At 34.6% G+C, this 20,427-nt stretch overlaps 3 protein-coding genes and 2 non-coding genes across 5 annotated transcripts; 4 read left to right on the top strand and 1 right to left on the bottom strand.

Annotated features, from left to right (window-relative positions):
- Positions 1-2,203: 2,203 nt before the first annotated feature.
- LOC106433856 (histone deacetylase HDT3-like) lies at positions 2,204-4,112 on the top strand. Its single transcript, XM_013874686.2, has 7 exons — positions 2,204-2,353; positions 2,467-2,537; positions 2,616-2,833; positions 2,935-3,094; positions 3,302-3,406; positions 3,539-3,629; positions 3,714-4,112. The coding sequence occupies exons 1-7, from the start codon at positions 2,341-2,343 to the stop codon at positions 3,920-3,922; spliced, it is 867 nt and encodes a 288-aa protein (XP_013730140.1). The 5' UTR covers positions 2,204-2,340; the 3' UTR covers positions 3,923-4,112.
- Positions 4,113-4,314: 202 nt separating this feature from the next.
- Positions 4,315-4,397, top strand: TRNAL-UAA. Its single transcript has one exon. It is a non-coding gene; the product is annotated as a tRNA-Leu (tRNA).
- Positions 4,398-5,246: 849 nt separating this feature from the next.
- LOC106433854 (glucomannan 4-beta-mannosyltransferase 9) lies at positions 5,247-10,558 on the bottom strand. Its single transcript, XM_013874682.3, has 9 exons — positions 9,792-10,558; positions 9,386-9,484; positions 9,058-9,310; positions 6,866-6,976; positions 6,649-6,785; positions 6,458-6,571; positions 6,095-6,294; positions 5,819-6,010; positions 5,247-5,739 (listed from the first exon to the last, which is right to left on the bottom strand). Exons 1-9 carry the CDS (start codon positions 10,119-10,121, stop codon positions 5,577-5,579), a joined length of 1,599 nt encoding a protein of 532 aa, XP_013730136.1. The 5' UTR covers positions 10,122-10,558; the 3' UTR covers positions 5,247-5,576.
- A 5,126-nt stretch (positions 10,559-15,684) lies between these two features.
- LOC106433837 (probable 3-deoxy-D-manno-octulosonic acid transferase, mitochondrial) lies at positions 15,685-18,697 on the top strand. Its single transcript, XM_013874668.3, has 11 exons — positions 15,685-15,932; positions 16,021-16,114; positions 16,198-16,240; positions 16,456-16,578; positions 17,024-17,143; positions 17,233-17,311; positions 17,474-17,590; positions 17,660-17,757; positions 17,855-17,948; positions 18,042-18,161; positions 18,255-18,697. The coding sequence occupies exons 1-11, from the start codon at positions 15,695-15,697 to the stop codon at positions 18,491-18,493; spliced, it is 1,365 nt and encodes a 454-aa protein (XP_013730122.2). The 5' UTR covers positions 15,685-15,694; the 3' UTR covers positions 18,494-18,697.
- An 89-nt stretch (positions 18,698-18,786) lies between these two features.
- On the top strand, positions 18,787-18,859 carry TRNAR-UCU. Its single transcript has one exon. It is a non-coding gene; the product is annotated as a tRNA-Arg (tRNA).
- The last annotated feature ends 1,568 nt before the right edge of the window (positions 18,860-20,427 follow it).

Below are 20,427 nucleotides of genomic sequence, written 5' to 3'. Positions count from 1 at the left end.
ATCTTTTCTTTGTTCATTTACTTTTTTTTTTGTCATCCATCAGTTTTTTATCCGTTGTATGTAACCAACACTCTTGTATGTAACCAACACTCGTTAGAGCACCCTCAACGCGGGATGCAAGGAGGGTTTTAGGGGAAAAAGTAGTGTGGAGCCCACTAAAAAGGAGAGATGGTTGTCTCCTGCCGCGAAATAAACAATGTATTTTGCACTGTTTCGCGGGTTCCACTGACACGTAGCGGTCCGCGATTGGTTCATTTTTAATTTTTTTTTTAAAATCAGACAAAAAAAAGAAAAAAAATAGGAAATTCAAGTTGGGTAGTTGAGGGTGCTCTTAGTCGTTATACGTGTTTTATAGAGACTGCCGTCTTGTCTTACAATCATGTTGTTTTGTTGACTGCCATAGAGGCTTCCCGCAAGCATTACGCTATTAGTTTTACCCTTAAAAAAAAGCTAATTAGTTTTCTTGAAAGCTTTAGACCTAATTGGTTATGAATTTCTTTCATTACAACTTTCAGGTATAATAAATAAGATTATATATAAGCATGAATAAATAGCTGGCGTGGAAATTTTAAGCGGTACTATTTGCATAAAGAAAGTAAAATTCATATTCGCTATGTTCCTAAATATAAGATGTTTAGGTAGAAACACACATATTAAAAAAAACTATTTTTTGTCTAGAAAATATCAATAAAATTATAAATTAACGATATTCAACCAATTACAAAATAAACTATTCAAATATGATTGGGTACACAGTTTTTAATAAAGTAAAAGTTATCTAGGAAAATGAAAACATCTTATATATTAAAACATCAAAATTCTGTAGAACATCGTAAACACATGGAGTATTATATATTTGATCTAGAAGATAGCATTTTAAACATAATAAAAGTAACTTTAACACAACGACAACAACAGATAACACTAACTAGTAGTGAACATCAATGTGGAAAATACATTAACTGCACTGATTAATTTTAAAATTTTTACAAAATTTAAATAGTGACTTTTAGAAAAATTAGTGAGTTGTTGCTAACAACTAAATAAACTACTCCCAACTTTAATTTAGTTACATGATATGATAACTGATATGGGTTACGTTTAAGATCAAACTACTGTATAATCTAATATATGAAATTATCATGTTATATAAAAAAATCTTTCCCTTAGAGGATTTTCAGATTCTTTCAGATGGTCAATGAGCTGTCATTAATTTATGTACGAAGTTATCAACGCAAGTTGGACGATAAATAAATAAATTTTAAAATATTGCACTACGTATATCATTAATCAATGGCACTAAGGTTCATCGAATATTGCCAGGTTCATGCACTCGCATTTTTTGTCATTAAGTAATTTCTCAGCCATCGCCTTGTAAGATATTTTCATCACGTTGCTTCTTTTATTTTAACGCTTTGCCATCTTTATAATTTTATTTACGCCTGCTTGGTATAAAGTAGGTAGTCCAATATATGGAAGAAAATTATGGGACACTACATATTTAGAACTAGAAGTCCTCAAAATCTTTTATTTTATTTTTGAGTTTGCGTATAGAAAATAATATAAAACTATACCTTTGGAGTTTGGAATATGTTTTTTGAACACTTTTGTAAGAATATACTCATTTGACTCATGTCTATATGTAGTTTGATTAGAACTCTTTTATAAGTAAAACTATACACACAAGAGGCCTCGGATAGATGTAACAGTCTAGATGTAGTTTGATTAATAAAATTGTGTAACTTAATCATTAATTAGTTGGCATAAGCAGGATTTGGTTGTCCATTGCTCAATCCCCACTCGTGCAAATGACCCATTTAATTATTCGTAGACTGTACTTAATGTTATCACATATTCTTCATAGATTTTGTTTAGTTTTCTAATGATGGATGATGATGGTAGAGAAATTAGACAGCTTTTACACAAATAATAAATTAAACAAATTGAGGGCAATAACGTAATACTGTTCCATTTGTCCGTGGGACTTACTTAAAAGAATGAGTGGATCCCACATTTTGACCAAAACGAGAAAAAAAAACGGAAATTTCCAGCACGTCAAATAAAGCGTCACAAGCCCGTTACGATCCGTCTTGACACCGTTTGATGGTAAAAGATCCGGGCTCAAAACGTTAATTTCTTTGGGCTCACTTCAAGATACAGGCCCACTAAATCATATAGTGGTCCGCGTAACAGAGGATCACTGAAAAACCCCCCTTATATTGAGGTTTTCGCCGTGGTCACCTTACTCGTCGCCCTAAAAGCTCTAACCGCTCTCGTCTTCTTCTAGAACCTTTCTCTCCCGTCGCATCCGTCGCCGTCAGCTCGTTACCGATCGTGTCAATGGAGTTCTGGGGTAAACGATCGTCTTCTTCTTCGTTTTCTGCTCTCTGTCTAGTTAGGGTTTTGTTCGTTCCGTTTTCAATTTAGGTTAGTAATCTCCGTCTGGTATGTTGCGTTTGTTTGCAGGTGTTGAGGTTAAGAGTGGCTCACCACTTAGGGTGGATGCTGAGGAGGAGATGATTGTGCACATCTCACTGGTACGTCCACTCGCGATAATTGATTTTTTTTTCTATTTCAGCGATGGATGTTTATAGAAGCTTTGTTCGGTTTGTTAGGCTGCTCTAGGCGAGAAGAAGAACGGTGGAAACGAGCCGGTCAGGCTCTACATGAAAGTCGGAGACCAGAAGCTTGTGATTGGGACGCTGTCACACGATAAGTGCCCTCAGCTCTGCACGGAGATTGTGCTGGAGAGGAGTTTTGAGCTGTCTCATAGTTGGAAGGATGGGAGCGTTTTCTTCTCTGGCTACAGAGTTGATGCTCATGAATCTGATTCATATCCTTATCGCTGCTTAACCTTTGATAATTTATTGATGAATATGCTTTTGGGACTTGCTTTGCTTGTTTGATATCCTTAACTCTCTTGTTCTGTCTTACTGAGTCTGATGATGATGAGCCTGCTGAGCCAGCTGTTACGAAATCAGGTGTGAAGCAGGTGAACTTTCAGTTGCCTAATGACGATGCCAAGGCCGAGGAAGATGATGAGGAGGACGATAGTGATGATGATGAGGATGATGACGACTCTGAGGATGAGGAGGTACACTTTTGTTTATGTAATAATGTGATCACTTTGTAGAATTTAACTTGCGCTTGAAGATGACACATGAACGCTTAGCTCTTGTGTTTAGTATCCTAGTTAGAGAAAAGGGGATGCTTTTATTGTTTGGTGAATAAATATGCTGCCTGTAGTGTGTCACCTATATCATTTACACCCTTCATTGTTACGATCTCTACTTTGTTTCAGGAAGAAAAGAAGGTTACTGCTGAAGTTGAAGAGGACGATGATGACGAAGACTCATCTGACGATGAGGAAGATGACTCATCAGATGAGGAGACCCCTGAGAAGAAGGTACATTATATTCTCTTTATATGTGATTGTTGATGCTAAACTTGTATATATTTGTTCTCTTGCCTTTTTTGCAGCAATTTCACTTATGTGTCAAACGCAAATCTGACTATAATTTTCTTGTTTTATAAAAAGGTTGAAGAAGCCAAGAAGAGGCCTGCGGAAGCCACCACCTCGAAGACTGCTTCAAACAAGAAGGCTAAGTTCGTAACTCCTCAGAAATCAGGTGACTCTATCTGATCCTCGTTCTTTCTTTACTGTGAGTTATAAAGATGTCTTGATATAATAATCTTAAACGTTGTGAAAACAGAATCGAAGAAGCCACACGTCCACGTTGCGACTCCGCATCCGTCAAAGGGAGGAAAGAGCTCTGGAAGCAATGGAGAGTCGTCGAAGCAGCAGCAGCAGCAGACACCAAAGTCCGCAAATGCATTTGGGTGCAGCTCCTGCAACAGAACGTTTACTTCGGAGATGGGCTTGCAGTCGCACACCAAGGCCAAACACAGTGGAGTTGCTTGAAATCTGATGAAGAAGAAAAGAGAGTATCCATAAGCTTTTTTAGACTTTTGATGTAATTCGGTTTTCAAAACTTTGAGTTTGCGAGTTAACCAGTTTAGTTATCTTTTTCCTAATCGTCGGGTAGACGAAACTTTGCTAGACCCTTTGTGTTTAGTGCTAATATGGTGGATATGATATTTATGTTGGCTTTTGTCGGAAAAACCAAAATTTTCTTGGATTCGTACAATTGGAGATCTTCAGATAGCGCAACGTCGATAAAACATAGTAAGCCAAACCCAATGGGCCCTGAAAGGGTTAAATAATATAAACGTAGCTAACATATGGGCTCCGAAGGGAAATGCCATTGGCATAAAATGAGGATGTAGATGATAAAAGTTAGTGTATAGCAACTAGCAGGTTTGCCCGAGTGGTTAAGGGGGAAGACTTAAGTTCTTCTGCACATAAGTGCGCGTGGGTTCGAACCCCACAGCCTGCAGCCTGCAAATTGTTTTTTTCCTTTTCTGAACCTTGTTACATGTCCAATCTAGATTAAAAAGACTTACACTAATATCATTTTTGATATGATTGCAAATTTGCAATTTTTTTGTAGATCCAGTTTTATTCTGTGTATGGTGGTTTAGTAATTTTTTTTTAGTCCAAACCCATAAAAATTTGGTCATCTAGAAACTATGTTTCAACTGAACTGAAGAAACCAAACAATATAAACGTTCAGTTACCACTATATGGCCCACTATATGCAATAAAGAAAACAATTTATCATTCTTTCTCATTCGAAAGAAAACCTTCAAACATTATAGAAGTAGCGACCACAAAGGCAACGTTTGTTTGAATAAAAGATGCAAAAGATGACAATTCTTTCAAATCCTGCATGTTGCAAGCTATTTCATAGAATGTGATTATCGTGTACTGATACAGGAGAAGTAAGAGACACGTGTTGAGTAACTAGTGGAGGAAGGGAGAAGTTAAGAGTTTGTTACAACGGCTTCGCGCCAGCTGATCGGAGGAGTTCATCTTTTGGAGTAGATAAAACAGAGTCTGCGTACTCTATTCAGTTCATTCAGAAATCATTTGTAAAACTTTCTTAAAAACCTCTGGAATTCTAATATCGATTCATGGATTGTTATTTGAGGATTTAGATCTTTCTCTCTTATAGATCTATTACTCGAGAGCTACGATTTGGTGTTTCAAGAACATTAGATCGATCATAAAGGAGTGACTTCTTTTATCAGTGGTATCAGAGACATTCTTTCCTCGGAAACGGTGGCGAAGCGATCGGAAACTATGGCGGAAACCAGATCTCAGGCATTATTGAAAGGCGGCGGAGCATCGGAAACTATGACTTCCTTTATCATGTACCTCCATATTTGTACAATACAATAATTTGATACAAAGAAATTGGAATCAAAAGCTTTTGTCTTGCAAGAAATGATCTATTGTCTTTGAGGAATATGAAAACCCCCCTTGAAAATATATATATTCTTCTTTACTATAGGTATCCATATCTTCCACAACTACACACACCATCTTCTGTAACAATCGTATCATCAATTCTCTCTATTCACACCAGGAAGAAATTAAAGAGTAGCCAAGAAAAAAATATAAAATCATCATCTTATTCTCGAGCAGTTTGTAGCTCGATCAATCCATTTTCCATTCAATAGTTAGGCACCACTGTCCCAATCTGCCCACATCCAGCGATGAAGAAGGCGAATGCTTGCGCGAAAAGGTATAGATAATAATGATTCTTCCCAAATAACGCGTCATAGCATCCGATAGAAAACAGATACATTCCTACACCGAGTTCCAACACATGGATTCTGCCAAAGAAAAGTTATTAGAATGAAACAAAAGTGCAAATAAGATTCAGTGACCTATAAGACACGTGGAGAAGCTTACCTATCTCCAAATCTAAAACGAAGCTTCTTTGGAGCCTTGGTTGCTGACTTAGCCTTAAGATCACCGAGCTTCTCAGTGACAATCCACTCGTTAACTCTTCCTCCTTCGAGTAAACCGATGAAGGTAGCTTTTGTTCTGTGAAGAGACATCACATTCTCGAACAGAATCCAAAATACCATGAGATGTAGTGACCTATAAGATACGTGTAACAAACAACGAGAGGCTAAACGAGACGTCACTTGAGCCGTAAGAAAATCTTTGGAATATTTTTTTTACCTAGGTGTACCGACAGCGTTGAGCAGAGTAATGATGGACGGAATGTAAACCGCTCCCCATTTAGGTACAGTAACTTCAGGTACAAGAACCGTAGCCGGTAAGACCACACAATAGAAGATGAATGTAACAATGTGTGCCACAATCTTTCTCACTACGAAGAAGCTATATATCACATGAACTTTCTTCCATAAAGTCACGTTCTGGCAAAAAGAAAGAAAAACCAATTTAAAGCAGAACTTAAATAAATGTGGAGACCAACCAAAACTAGAGAAACTTTCCGGTTTAGGTTTGATATGTTGAATGTAAGTACTGGTTAATTAACCGGTTCATTCAGTGTGGAGGGAGAAAGAAGGAGTTACAAACCTTGTTGGTCATGATTTCGAATGCCATTTTCCTGAAAAGATTTGCTGGACCACATGACCACCTGTGCTGTTGATACCTATACGCCTTGAATGTACTTGGCAACTCGTTTTTAACCTATATTATTTTAAAATCATATATCAACCACTAATTGACGCATACGCATTGTTAAATAATGGAGAGACAAGGTATACCTTCAACGAACCAAGGTACAAAAATTTCCAACCCTTGAGACTAGCTCGAACGGCCAGGTCCATATCTTCTACGGTTGTTCTATCTTTCCAACCACCAGCTTCGTTTAATGCCGATATTCTCCATATTCCCGCAGTCCCTAAAATGATAGTAAGCAAGCAAATGTTATGAAACTGAAATAAGACGAGAAAGTATAATGAAGAGGAAAAAAGTAAGTACCGTTGAAACCGAAGAAGGCGTAAGTAGAAGAACCAACTTCTTGTTCGACCGTAAAATGATAATCCAGAGACATTTCTTGCATTCTTGTCATCAAACATTCATCCGAATTTACTGCAAAATTAGAAGGAACAAATTTGAATAATGGAATTCAATTAATATATGCATAGCAAAACAATCATAGCAAAACAATCAATGAATGTGACATTGATGAAGACATTAAAAACTAGTTGGTGACATTGAAATAAATATTTTCAATTATCAAACTATAGACAGCTCAAAAACAAACTATAGACAGCTCAGACTCTTCCGGTCTTCCCCAATTAGATTTCAACAACTCGTTAGATTTTGTCAATCTACTTCACAAGTTCACATGATTTCTTTTTATTATTACTATTTTTATTGTCTAAAATAAAATAGCTCGTGAGACTAAAAGCATCGTTAATAAAATAAAAGCGAGTTTCAATAATTGGTTGTATTAGTACTGGAAGTAAAAAAAACAAACAAATTTTACTTGAAAAAGAAAAGTGAGTGATGAGAGTGACAGAGACTAGTAGAGAAGAGACCAGTGTGGGACCCAGATATTGCACATGGAAGATAGAGGGCGCTGGCAAGTACACGTGGCGTATCTACTAACAAAAATGACTGATCTACCTAATACTATATTTACTAAATGACAAAACAAGCCCCTTCCCTATATGTTCTCTGCACTCATTATGGGACACGACCACGTGCCAGTGAAGCAACGCCACTAAACACTAAGCTCTGTTCTAATCTGATTATTTATTATTTATTTTTTATTTTTTGATAACCGAGTGTCCAGACCCCACCGTAGTGGTCCAGACTAGAGACTGAACTTTTATCGGCGCGGACGCACACCCGAAAGTGGGTCATGGCCAGGCAATGGTCTTCGGTCTCGGACGCCAGAACAAGTCCGCATGTAAATTCCCTGGTGACCAGTGCGAGTCGAATCCGAGACCGTACTTGCAGCCGCAAGCCGTATACCACCAGACCAGACTAACTCGTGCTGGTTGATTATTTATATTTTGGTTTTCTAAATTTTAATATGTCGATGAATGTTTGCATGCAAAATTTATTTTTTATTCGAAGAAATTACTTCAAAATTCGGGTGTTCTTTTTATGAAGGCTAGATCGTTCAAAGCTAAATACGCTGCAGCTTTTGAATGCCAGAAGTTATAGATTCACTGGTGGACAATCTATTGACTAATGTGGAAAAAAATCACTCTGTTGAAAAATGTGTGGACAATGCATATTTTTCATCAAAAATCAACAAAAAGCCAGACACACAAACCAAATATTTACCAACTCCTACTGCAGACATACCTACCACAAAGGACAACAAAATATTAAACTTTATATTCCTTGATGTTTTCTTATATTTCCCGAAATGTTTTCTTCTATTTAATATGGGATTTGTTAGAAGGGATATTGCCTATATTATATGGAATATGCCTCTAGATCATTCAAAAATAATTTGTTAGTACTAATAAAAACTATTTGCAAAAGAAAGTGGTTCCACATTTAAAATTTTAAAGCTAGAGCACGAAAATCACGAACAAAATCGATACGTCGACATCAAGATCCGCTAGGTTAGGTTATATTGGGACCTATCAATAAAAGTATAAAACACCCACCGACACTTCTGTTAATGTAACAAAAACTTTCTTTATGTAAACATAATTTTCTTATTAAATTATTAAACCCCATGCTTTTAAATTACTATAAAATAAGATTCTCTTAGAACAGTGATCAACTCATGTGCTATTAGCTTATGATGTCTTATAATACGTTCATAGGTTCTAATTTTTTTCCACTTACAATTAAATCTACTTATATGTATTAATTTAATATGAGCCATCTCTGCCGTCTCCAATTAGTCCTCCATTCGAAAAGTCATAATTTAATACTAGTATTAAACAAAAAAAAAGAAGAACATTATTAACACACAAAGTATATGTAATTAGTTAATGTTCACTGATCAAATGATTCTGTAATTATCATTACTTAGCCTAAAAAGCGAGTAGTAATTCAGATAAAAAAAAACGAATCTCAAAACCGTGTGTAAACTTTCTAGCTAAGCACTGAATACTGATTATTAGCACTTACCAATCACGTGACAACAACAATAAAAGTGGGTCAACCAGGTAAAACAGTCAAAAATATAAAAAAATTACCGAATTTCCAGCGAGCTTGAACGAGAGCAAGCTTAGGGTTATGGAGGAGGAACGGTACGGTTCTCCAGAGATAATCCGGTTCAGGCTGAAAATCAGCGTCGAAGATCGCAACGTAATCGCAGCTTTTGACATAACTCTTCTTCATACCTTCTTTCAGAGCTCCAGCTTTGTAGCCGTTTCTGTTGTCTCTGATCTCATACTTTATGTTCACTCCTTTACTCGCCCATCTACTACACTCCATCTCCACTAGATCCTGCTCAAACAAAAAAACAAGAAGCTCGTAAATTGGATCTTTTTCAAGAATCAAAAGACCAGTTCTTGAGCTTACTTTGATCGTTGGGTCAGTGGAATCATCAAGAACTTGAATGACGATTCGATCAGACGGCCACGAGAGCCCACAAGCAGCTCCAATAGATAGCTGATAAACCTGCATTAACAACATAACAAGATTAATAAACAAAGCTGTTAATTCTAGAAGTGTCTTAAATTTTTGTACACCGGTAGAATACCAGCATTCTTTGGCCGGAAGTAGTTATTGAAATTGTAAAATTGTTTATTCACATAATAATAATATACTAAACTTTTTTTTTGTTCAAAATAATATACTAAACTTAAATGGGTATTTGCCTCGATCATTTTGGTTCTTTTGCTTTCTTCAAATTTAATTCGTGTTAATTCATAACAAAGCAAAGTAAAAAAGAAAAAGAGACAAGAGTTTCGATTTAATTTGGTACCTCTCGTTCATTGTACATTGGGATTTGAACAAGAACCATAGGATAAACAGAGTTTCCGAGCTCGATGTCGTCTTTCATCGGTTCCCATTTGAAACGTTTCTCTGGCTTCCGACCAAAGAGTTTCACGAGTGAGATTACTATTCCCATGTAAACCCTTTCCACAAATAGCATCACCGACATCGTTAAGCAGATATAAACCGCGAGCCTAAGGACTGGGACGATCAACGGAGCTCGAATCTGGTCCAAGATCATTGACATCTGCATTGTGATGTCGTCTCTGTATCCCATGAACGAGTCTGGAATCACCGCCGCTGAATCTCCAAGCTCCATTTCTTCTTACTCCGAAAAGAGATAGAGAAAGTCAGAGGAGGAAGCAAGAACCCTAGATCCGTATTGTGGAATATGTTTGGCTGGTTTTCTTGTGAGACAAGCGATAGGGTACAATGTGATAATTTAAAGAAGTTTCTTTTGAAGTAAGTAATCAGAGAGACAGAGTTTTACTTGATAGAAATTCAGATTGTCGGAAAAAAAAGGAGAATTAAGTTTTTGTTTTTTAGGTTTGTTTTCTTGTTTTATGGTTTGGTAAGAGAGGAAAGATTATAATGAAAGGTGGTGAAGGAGGAGATCGTTTTGGAAAGGAAGAGGAGAGGAGAGAGATCTGTGAACATAAACAGAGAGAGAGAGAAGAGACAGTGTGTCTGTATCAGTGTATGTGTGAAAAATGAAACAGAGATGAATGTCTTTATATAAAGCCTTTGCCCTTGTATTGTATGGTTCCACTTTTAATTTTTGGCTTATTTTATACTGTAGTTTGTATTTATAATTTATTGTACACAAATAAATGTTTGCTTCATCAACCATCCATTTGCTCTTTCTATATAACTACCAAACATTATTGAACGTCACAAACATTAATGATGTCCAGGTCTGAGTTAAGCAAAATGTTATTTTAATTTAACCTGTTTCTCCAGAAAAAAATGTAGAATATGTTCCAAATTTTAGCCGTCTAGGCGTTCGTAAATATACGACCATCTCAGTCAAAACAAATTGGTAGACAACGCTGATTAAATTAATCTGGGCTATAGTTAATATTTGTTTCTCTGACTAATGTTTAATTTCTTTTTTTTTTAAGAAATCAACGAATAAATAATTTTAGATTAGTTTCATAGACAGTTGACTAACTTCTAGCAATATTTAACCCCAAAAAAGTCTAGCAATATTTTGAATGTTGTATATATCATATACATTAGTCGTAAGAGTTCGGCCTAGTATATCATATTTGGTAATTTAATACAGAGCTAACACTTGAAGGCCAAATGCTATTTACTGTATGTGATTCAAAACTAAACGAAAATCATGCATTGTAAACGCATGATGTATATCAGTTTTATACCCCAATAACTTGTATAACCAGTTGATTCCAATAGTAAAGTGATTATATCGGTTCGTTTCTCGATGAAATAATATGTCTCGTATCGTTGTCCTCATCTCGTTACAGGATAATGAAAATCTCTCAAGATTATCGAATGATCGATTCTATAGAACAAGATATTGAAATCATGCAGTGGTCCATATGTAGAGAAACAGATATAGAACTCCCAATTTTGTCTGCGAAATCCAGTAAAGTATATGTAACAATATTTTATATATGCATTTTGATCGCATTTGTAACAATGTAACATTATTATATATATTCACTTATTTCTATAAAAAACAAATATAAACCACGAAGGAGCTCTCCAACTTTGATCTGGATTATGAAGGTAAGTTAGTCATATCGATATAAAAGTACTAGTGTTAGTTTTGTAATCGTATAAAATGACACCATACTCTAGAATATTACAATTGTTTAAAACCAAAGAACAATTCAAGACTTGAGGCAGAACAGATATGGTCACCCCTCTTGGAAATGATATGGAATGTTGCTAACCAGTCGAAATTGACCAAAAGCTCCCGTGTAGAAAATGAATAAGACATTTTGCACAGAAAAACACTCAAAGATATCTAACAAAGCACATTTGTTTTATGGCTAATTTGCGATGCTGATTTATAGCGCACCGACGGTCCGTTTGTAAATGTTTATATGAAAATTTTAAGCTTAGTATATTTAATGATTATCATAAATATTAAGCTTATTATATTTAATATCATAAATATTAACAAATTCAAAACATTGCTTAAAGTCAATTCTTTAAAGTAAAAGTAGGAAAAGTCAATTATTTCATAAACTTCCGAGTCTTCGACCCACGTTTCCACTTCGTCCATCAATCATTCTATTTCATATACTTCGCAAACTACTATATAGTAGTAATTAAGAACTTAACGAGATAATGTTATTTTAAAAGTAAAATGGATCTCGATTAATTTTAAGCGGTGATAAGTAGTAAGATGAAACACACAGCTGGATAAAAAGGACTGCCCAACGGCTGAGGTTGACTGTTAGAACCTAGACGGTCGTTCAGTGCTAGTAATCACCTTGCATTAGCATTAGACAATTCTATGTAATTATAAAACACTGTGGTTTTAGTAATCATCTTTTCACACTTGTTAAATTAGTCATATTTTATTCGGATACTTTAGCCAACACTGACATTACAACACTAAAACGAACATTTCAGTTTATGAAGATACTTCATACGGAATGATTCATTTTCTGTCGGTCCAGTACCAAAACACCTATTTATAATTTAAATAGTTAGGAATTTTGATTTTATGATTTTTTTTTGCCTGTACTTCTTATAGCGTATTTCGTGTTGTAATCAGTTATCAAGTCAGTAAGTTGACAAATTAAAGTCTGTATTTGGTTGGCATGTCATGTGGAGAACACATGCCGAGACCATTATCTAACATATATTCATAGATATAGTGATATCATAAACAAACTTGAGTTAACTAATATACATAATAACTATAATCATATAATTTGTCGAGATCTCAATCATCTTTGTTAATAATGAATATGTTACTTGCCATTCTTTAACACACGAAACTAATATTCGCCTTTGATCAAAAAAAAAAAATTTGATCAAAAAAAAAAAAACTAATATTCGCCATTGGCTTTTGATTTCTTTGAATGCGAAACAAGTATGTATGATTATATCTCTATATTATCATGGTAACTTAAACAACAATAAAATTGTGTGCAGAGTTATAATAATGAAAAATGGAATATGAATAAAAACAAAAGTTGGAGAAGTAAAATAGCACTACATATGTTGCATGCAGCCAGGAAGTAACATGCAGTGCCTTGCAAGTAAACATAATGTAAAAGGACCAAATAACACATGTGTTCTTACTTCTTACAGATGGACTTTGCTTCTTTCACTCACATTTGTCACCATTCCTTTCATTTTTCATCATTTTCAATAATTCTGAGACATGTTACTAAAATTAATGATAATTTACGGGGTTTTTACAGAGAACTGATTATCTAGTAAGTGTGATATAACATCTAATTTTTTTTTTATCATGACACACACGTATAAAATAGATTTGGAAAAAAATAATGACCGATAATTAGATAAAATGGAATAACCAAACAAAAAATGGTAGACTAAATACAAGATTACCCCACGAACAACTTCGAACCCTTCACTGAGGAGCTGTTTGGCTTTGGCATATAATAACCAGAATTATAAGAAAAAAAGACTTGGAGCAACAGATTCGTAAATATATATTATTGGTCACCCTACGTATTACATTATTGCTCAGGAATATACCCATATACACAGTGCTCACAACTGGTCCCATATAAAAGTTAGAAAACTTAAGCCAATAGATTTTGAATTTAATGGTTTAATTTCGCTTATATACCCGTCGTAAGCTGTTTACGTGAAAACTGTAAAAGCGAAATAAATTAAAAAGAGGTTGATATATCATCTGTATAAAACTGTAAATTGATTTTGGTTAGCAAAGACTTCTTAAGCATTCTTTTCTTATTGTCCAAAAAAAAAGCATTCTTTTCTTCACAGTCGAGTATATTTTCATCAACTAAACCGTATACCTCAAAACAAAACTAAAAGAAACTACTATCAGTGTATCTCTTTATGAAGGTTCCTACTCACTAACGTGTACTCGACCTTTCATCTCTACTCCAGGAACAAAACATTAACAAATAGACTATATATTAATTTTCGAAAGAAAAAAGTATGTATATGTATTTCTATTGTTAGTTATTCAAAATAAAATGGGCATGTTACTTTTGTTATGATAAATATGTTTGCAAAAAGCTATAATAAATATGAAAATATTCAAAGAATCAATCAAGTTTTGTAGAAAACACAATTCAGAACAATTGGTGGGATCCAATGTCCATACTTCATATAGAATTGATATCCTATCTACTTTGGAACTGAAACTCCCCCTCTCTCCATTTATTTTAGGGTCTTATTTCGACTTTTAATTGTCGGCACATATATTTTGTGTATATATATATTACATCACGTATACAATTTTTTTACAATGATTACATGAAGTTCATGAAACCTCTTAGTTGAATTTTTAATGGCCTATACTTAATACGCATGAAGCTCGATATGATATCATGTATTTTCTTATATACTATAGATGTAAATAATGTAAAATTTTGGGAATATAATCGTTCATCATGATGTTGCATGTTGTGTGTATCGCAGATAGTAACATACGCTTGTTACAAACTTATAATAAATCATAAAACCAAATCTTACGTAATAAATCTGATCCTCATCAAAACATAAGTTTATGATTGAATACTTAACTTTGAATACAAGTAATAAAGTAATGTTGTGAATTGTGAATTGTGATGTATTTTGATTAGGTAAAATAGTAAATTTGATTTGCTACATAATGTGCAAAGAATTAGAGATATTTTTCATTCTTATCGAAAGAACCTCTAAATATCTTAATACGTATTCAACCTCAAAAACTCAAATCACCGTAAGTAAATTAAAAAAAAAAACATAAAAGGAATCTTAATACGTCTTTTTATAATTTAATTTTGTTTGCTTGCATTACATAATACGACTCGAAAATGCTATCATTGGAAATGGTTAAGGTCTATGAACTACTTAGTTGATGTGTGCAATTTGGCTCCGATATGGGAAGGAGACACCGCACCTTAGTCTTCAAGACCAAGTCTTCATCACTCTTTTTCTCACCTGCTTCAATTTCATTACTAATTCTGATTATATATATGTAATGGGATAGATCCGAGGTCCAGAATTTTTTGTATGTTTAACTTTTAGGTGGATGATCATATACTATTACTTTCTTTTGCCGCTTTAAACGAAATTATAGCCATCTTTGACATTCTATTCATTAATTGTTTGCTCTTACGTCCATCAATCAAACAATCGTATAAGACTAAGATGCTGGTTATATAGTATAAGAGAACTACAACTTTGGTCATAATTTTTACAGCGACGATAAAGTAAGACATTTCAGAGAATTTCTCTAGCTAAATATTTAACTTTTAAATGGACTAGATAGACGAATGTAAATTCCAGATTCATCTGAAACCATAGACAAAGGCTCAAACAGCAGGCAACAACATGGCACGTGGGAAGCTAAACTTGCTATCAAAGTTATTCCGCTAACATTTTTCCCAACCTTCTTTGAGAAAAGGCAAAAGGATAGTTTCATTTAATTTTTTACTGTTATAACTTTTTTTTACTCTTTAAACAAAATTCTAGGTGTCCAGAATATTATGCTGGCTACCATTTCGAAGAATCTGAAGATCATTCGGACAAGTAATGAATAACATGTACTTTATTCTCTCACATGACACAGTCGTGATTATGCGTTTGACCATTGAAGCGTTTATCCTTGTTGGGCCAAAGTTGAAGGCTAGAAAATAATTTACTAATATTATGGGCTTTAAACGGCCCGATTACAATACGGCGTCGTACTAGAAGCAGTCTTCAATGAATAGAGCAGAGCAGACGTCGTCGCTGAGTGGCGGATGCGCGATGGAGCTCGGAGTGCTCGTATACAGATTATACAGAGCCTTAACCTACAGCGCTTCACCATTTCTTCACCTCCATACGCGGTGGCGCAGGCTCCGAGGCCTAGAACACTCCCGCCGGTGGCACGAACGGTTCGGTCATCCCTCCGCCGTACGCCCGCCGGGATCGCTCGTCTGGTTTCACGCCGTCTCGTTAGGTTAGAAACCTCAATTGATCGATCATCTCGATTAGTCTCCAAATCGAGAAATCAAGCTCTTCTTATTGTGGTGACTCTCTCTCTTCAGGTGAAGGAATGGCTGCGATTCCCGTGATCAGACGATGCAGTGAGATGAAGCCAGAGATGACTATCTTGATGACGACGACGACAGTCTCTGCATTGTATTGTTTCTCTTCGTACGCTTAAACTTTTAAAAACGGGATTTAAAGTTTTAATCTTTTTTTTTTTTTTAAAACGTTTGCAGTGAAGTGATAAAGAAGCAGCTTCCTGTTGGTGTATTACATCAGGTATTAGTAAACCGATTATATGGTTTAGAATGGTTAAATGTCTGTTACATGTAAACCCGACTCAGCTCATACTATAAGAGCTGAAAGTTAGTTACACAAATTCATTTTCTTTGTTTCTGTGTGTTCACTAACAGTTATTCTTTAACCGTTGCTTGGTGATATAATAATATCTCTGAGCTCTTGTTGATGTGCTTTAGTTTATAAAATTTGAGCAGTTTGCACCGCTGGATACACCGGTGGCTATTGACAGATTCCTTGGTTATTGGAAACCAAATGCGATTGTCATTATGGAGAACGAGCTGTGGCCTAATCTCATCATGTCTGCTGCACAACTTCGAGTAATTTTTTTTGTTCCCTCTCGTTTGCTTATTACTTCTGTTAAGGATAATGAACTTAATTTCCAAATGTTTTCCTTTGAACACGTGGATAATCCTCAGGTCATGATGTAGTTTACTCTTTTTTTTTTTTGTTTTCTCTTGAGAGGTTTGATGATTTAATACATGTGGTTGTGGGGAAACATAACCTTTTGTTTCTCCTCCTAAGACATTTACTTAGGGCGAGCAAAGCCGAATGAAACATCGCCTTTGGAACTTCAAATTTTTGAAGAAAATTACATAGACATAAGTCCGAAAAACATTTTTGTTAGATCCCCAAATTTGTAAAAAAAAACAGTTAGAAATCTTTAATAAATCGTCTATAGGCGCCCTGGATACGCATAGTAACATGTTCCTGACTCTTTGCATTGGTTAATATAGTGTTTTCTGTTAATCCAATTTTTTTCAGATTCCGCTGGCATTGTTGAACGCTCGGATGTCTACAAAATCCTTTAAACGGTGGTCTAGTCCTCTCTTACTACCTCTGGCATCATTACTGCTATCCAAATTCTCACTAATTGCTCCACTCGTATGTATGCTATAACTTCATCAAATCCAAGGATTATCTGATCTTGGCTTATATTAATTTTTTTTTTTTTTTTGCCTCAAATGGGATAGAGCACCTTGCAGGGTATACATTTCCAGCTGCTGCAGGCACCACCCTTCGTCATTAATTTTTCTGGAGACTTGAAATACGGTATTGCACTCCCACCTATGCTTTCAAGATTATTTTCATTGAGATCTAGAGTTGTTGATGTTTGATTAATGATCTGCTACTTAGTTTCATTTGCTGAATTTCTCATACTCTTCTTGTTTAAGACGATAATAAGATCTATCTCCTGTATGCTCTTTCTTCCAGTGGTAAACAAATTTTATGTATCCAGTGGAACATCTGAAAGTATAAGAGATCTAAAAGCAGAACTCTCAGATATGAAGGTATGGATTGCATCGTCATTACATAGAGGCGAGGAAGAAGGTACAAATTATCTTCTGTTTTTTTTTTTTATGTATTTATCAAAATTGATGATCAAAGTTGTATGCACAGTCATTTTAGGAGTTCACAACTTGCTTCTCCAGTCACATCCTGACTCCGTTGTGATAATTGTGCCTCGACATCCACATCATGGCCACCAGATCGCTCAAGTATGTTCCAAAACCAACTTCTGCTTATTTTGATTATTGGCCTGGCTTAGGTTATAACTTTTGGCAAATTTCAATATGTCAAAGCTACTTTTTGTAGAAATTGCGGAACGATGGCCAAAGTGTAGCTCTAAGGTCTCGAAATGAAAAGATCACATCAAAGAAGACAAATATATATGTGGTTGATACACTAGGTTGGGTTCTTTCCTTTACATTAATGTTCCTAGTGGCTACCCCTCTCTGTACTTTCTCCATTGACATGATCTGGTTCTGCTTGTTTTCTTCAGGTGAACTAAGAGAATTCTACGGAGTAGCTCCAATAGCCGTCATTGGAGGTTCTTTCTTCCCGGAGTTAACTGGTCATAACGTGTCTGAAGCAGCTGCCGCTGGCTGTGCCGTTATTACAGGTGCTCAATGATGATAATAAGATTGGCATGCTCGTATTACTATAGTTCACTTTTTCTCTCTTTTATCTGAACATTTGTGTTACGTTTTGTTAGGTTGTCATGTTGGGCACTTCTCTCACATGGTGAAGGCAATGCAGCAGGCGAATCCCTTATCGATTACACAGGTATCGAGTAAGCTAGAGCTCAGAGAAGCGGTTGAGTTGCTCATGAGCAACCCTGAGATCTTGGAAGCACGTCAGAGAGCTTCTAAAGAGGTATATGAATCTCTATCGAGCTGCATTATCTCGAATGTTTGGAATCTTCTCAATCTCCATATCTTTAGAGGGAAATGATTTGTTAGCGTGGCTAATTAACAGCTGAATAATAGATGTAGACATCTGTAGTAGTTGAAGCTCTAAACATGTATGTATCTGCAGAATTTATGCTTTTTTTTTGTAGAAAACTTTCTTCTTTGAATATTGTGTAGCTTCAGGCTTGTTTTGAACGTTGTGAAACTTCAGGTTCAGGACTATTTTATTGAAAATCCTTTTGCACTATAACCAATGTAATGTGGGTAAAGAAACTGTATAACAGTAGGCTTTGTCCAGATATACTATTTATTTCTCTTTTTCAGTTAGCAAACAAGGCGCCCGTGGCCTAATGGATAAGGCGTTTGACTTCTAATCAAACGATTGTGGGTTCGAGTCCCACCGGGCGTGTTAATTTTCATTTTCATTTTTATTTTTTTTCTGTATTTCATTGGATATGTCACTTTACCAGTCTTCCTGACTCGTGGATATTATAGTTTTGATTTAGCAATTTAAGTAAATAATTTAATATTTACTATTCTGCTTCTTCAATTGCATTTTAAATATTAATTTCGTAATTTTATAACTATTCTACAAGTTATTTTAAATTCTTACATATATGTTGTTATCCTACAAGATACTTTTCTGTTTTCTTCGAGTCAAACAATTTCAAAAAAAAAAAAAATTATAAGCAGTTATTCATCAAAATCTGCCAGCGTGTTAAATGCTTTACTATAATGCTCGTTACTATTTCGATCCACAATATTTTTTTTTGGTAAAATGTTAAATATGATCTACAGTATTCCATCAATTAATTGAAACAAATTTGTTTTCCGTGATTAAGTTTAAAATATTTTTGTTGACAAAAAGAAAAAAGTTTAAAATATTTTTGTTGACAAAAAAAAAAAAGTTTAAAATATTTTTGACTTTGTTAATAAATGTTCAAAGTATAAATGGGTAGTCTTATGGGACTTGTTACCCCCTTTTAACTATATATGTCTGGTAAAATTACTACACACAATAAATTTGCCTGTTTATATATACATATGGTCTTCTTAAATTAATGTCTGACTTTAACGGCGGATTTAATTGTTACGTATTACGAATTGAAACTAATAGTAAAGGCGTGTACTGTACCAACATTTAACCTTCACGGTTATTTGCTCCCTCGTTCCCCCGAAATTAATATTTTTTAAATTTTTTTCTTGTTTCACAAAAATAGATTTTCTATATTGTTAAGATACTTTTTATACTTTTGAAAAACATTAATTGAAAATATTTGAATTGATTAAATTTCATTGGTAGAAAGTTATTGGAAATTGTATGACAAAGTAAAAAATAAATTAAATTATAAATGTTTATTAAATTCTTAATAAGCTATACTCTAGAAAATTTTAGTTTCAGAAATAGAGGGAATAGATATATCGTTATATGGAAATCTATAGGTTTCTTCATACTAATATTTTACCTTTACAGTTATATCGTTACTTATCGTTATCGGTGCATGATATTGTGTAATAATTAGTTCAATGGTGGGGACTTTTTCTTGATTACCGATCTTACTTCTTAGTAACTGATGGATTAAAGATATATGAAATCGAATAAGTATATATTATATTAGAGCAATAAATATATATATATAAAAGAATAAATAATATTGTTAACAAAAAAAGAAGAGAGTAATGATTTTTTTTACTAAAAGTCCCGAAGAGCAATGACATGTTCTCTATACGGGGTTGGTTTCTAGTCATGCCTCGCCTTATTTCTTCCTCTGTCTAATGCATGAGACTGTTAAAAAAGTTTGTATGCGGATATTATTTAATTTCATTGACCATATTCACATCAAAATGATTTATTATTATTATTATTCAAAGGCTGTAATTTTTCTGAAAATCGTTTATCATGAACCCAATTGATAATTTTAAGAAAGGAGCCCAATTGATTACCTTCTGGGTTCTTAACATCAATTGTTAGCTATA

The sequence above is a fragment of the Brassica napus genome, chromosome C9 (assembly GCF_020379485.1).
Source record: "Brassica napus cultivar Da-Ae chromosome C9, Da-Ae, whole genome shotgun sequence".
Taxonomy (NCBI): Eukaryota; Viridiplantae; Streptophyta; class Magnoliopsida; order Brassicales; family Brassicaceae; genus Brassica; species Brassica napus.
Note: the sequence above shows the minus strand (reverse complement) of the source record. Positions and strands in the feature narration are given on the sequence as shown.

Excerpts from the sequence above, each read along its gene's own strand:
- LOC106433856 (XM_013874686.2), top strand. Across the intron at positions 3,095-3,301 it reads ACGACTCTGAGGATGAGGAG|GAAGAAAAGAAGGTTACTGC; the intron begins GTACACTTTTGT and ends ACTTTGTTTCAG. Across the intron at positions 3,630-3,713 it reads CGTAACTCCTCAGAAATCAG|AATCGAAGAAGCCACACGTC; the intron begins GTGACTCTATCT and ends TTGTGAAAACAG.
- LOC106433837 (XM_013874668.3), top strand. The coding sequence starts at position 15,695 with ATGAATAGAGCAGAGCAGACGTCGTCGCTGAGTGGCGGATGCGCGATG. Across the intron at positions 16,579-17,023 it reads TGTCTGCTGCACAACTTCGA|ATTCCGCTGGCATTGTTGAA; the intron begins GTAATTTTTTTT and ends AATTTTTTTCAG. Across the intron at positions 17,758-17,854 it reads ATGGCCACCAGATCGCTCAA|AAATTGCGGAACGATGGCCA; the intron begins GTATGTTCCAAA and ends TACTTTTTGTAG.
- LOC106433854 (XM_013874682.3), bottom strand. The coding sequence starts at position 10,121 with ATGGAGCTTGGAGATTCAGCGGCGGTGATTCCAGACTCGTTCATGGGA. Across the intron at positions 9,311-9,385 it reads CCACTGACCCAACGATCAAA|GATCTAGTGGAGATGGAGTG; the intron begins GTAAGCTCAAGA and ends TTGTTTGAGCAG. Across the intron at positions 6,786-6,865 it reads CGCCTTCTTCGGTTTCAACG|GGACTGCGGGAATATGGAGA; the intron begins GTACTTACTTTT and ends CTATCATTTTAG.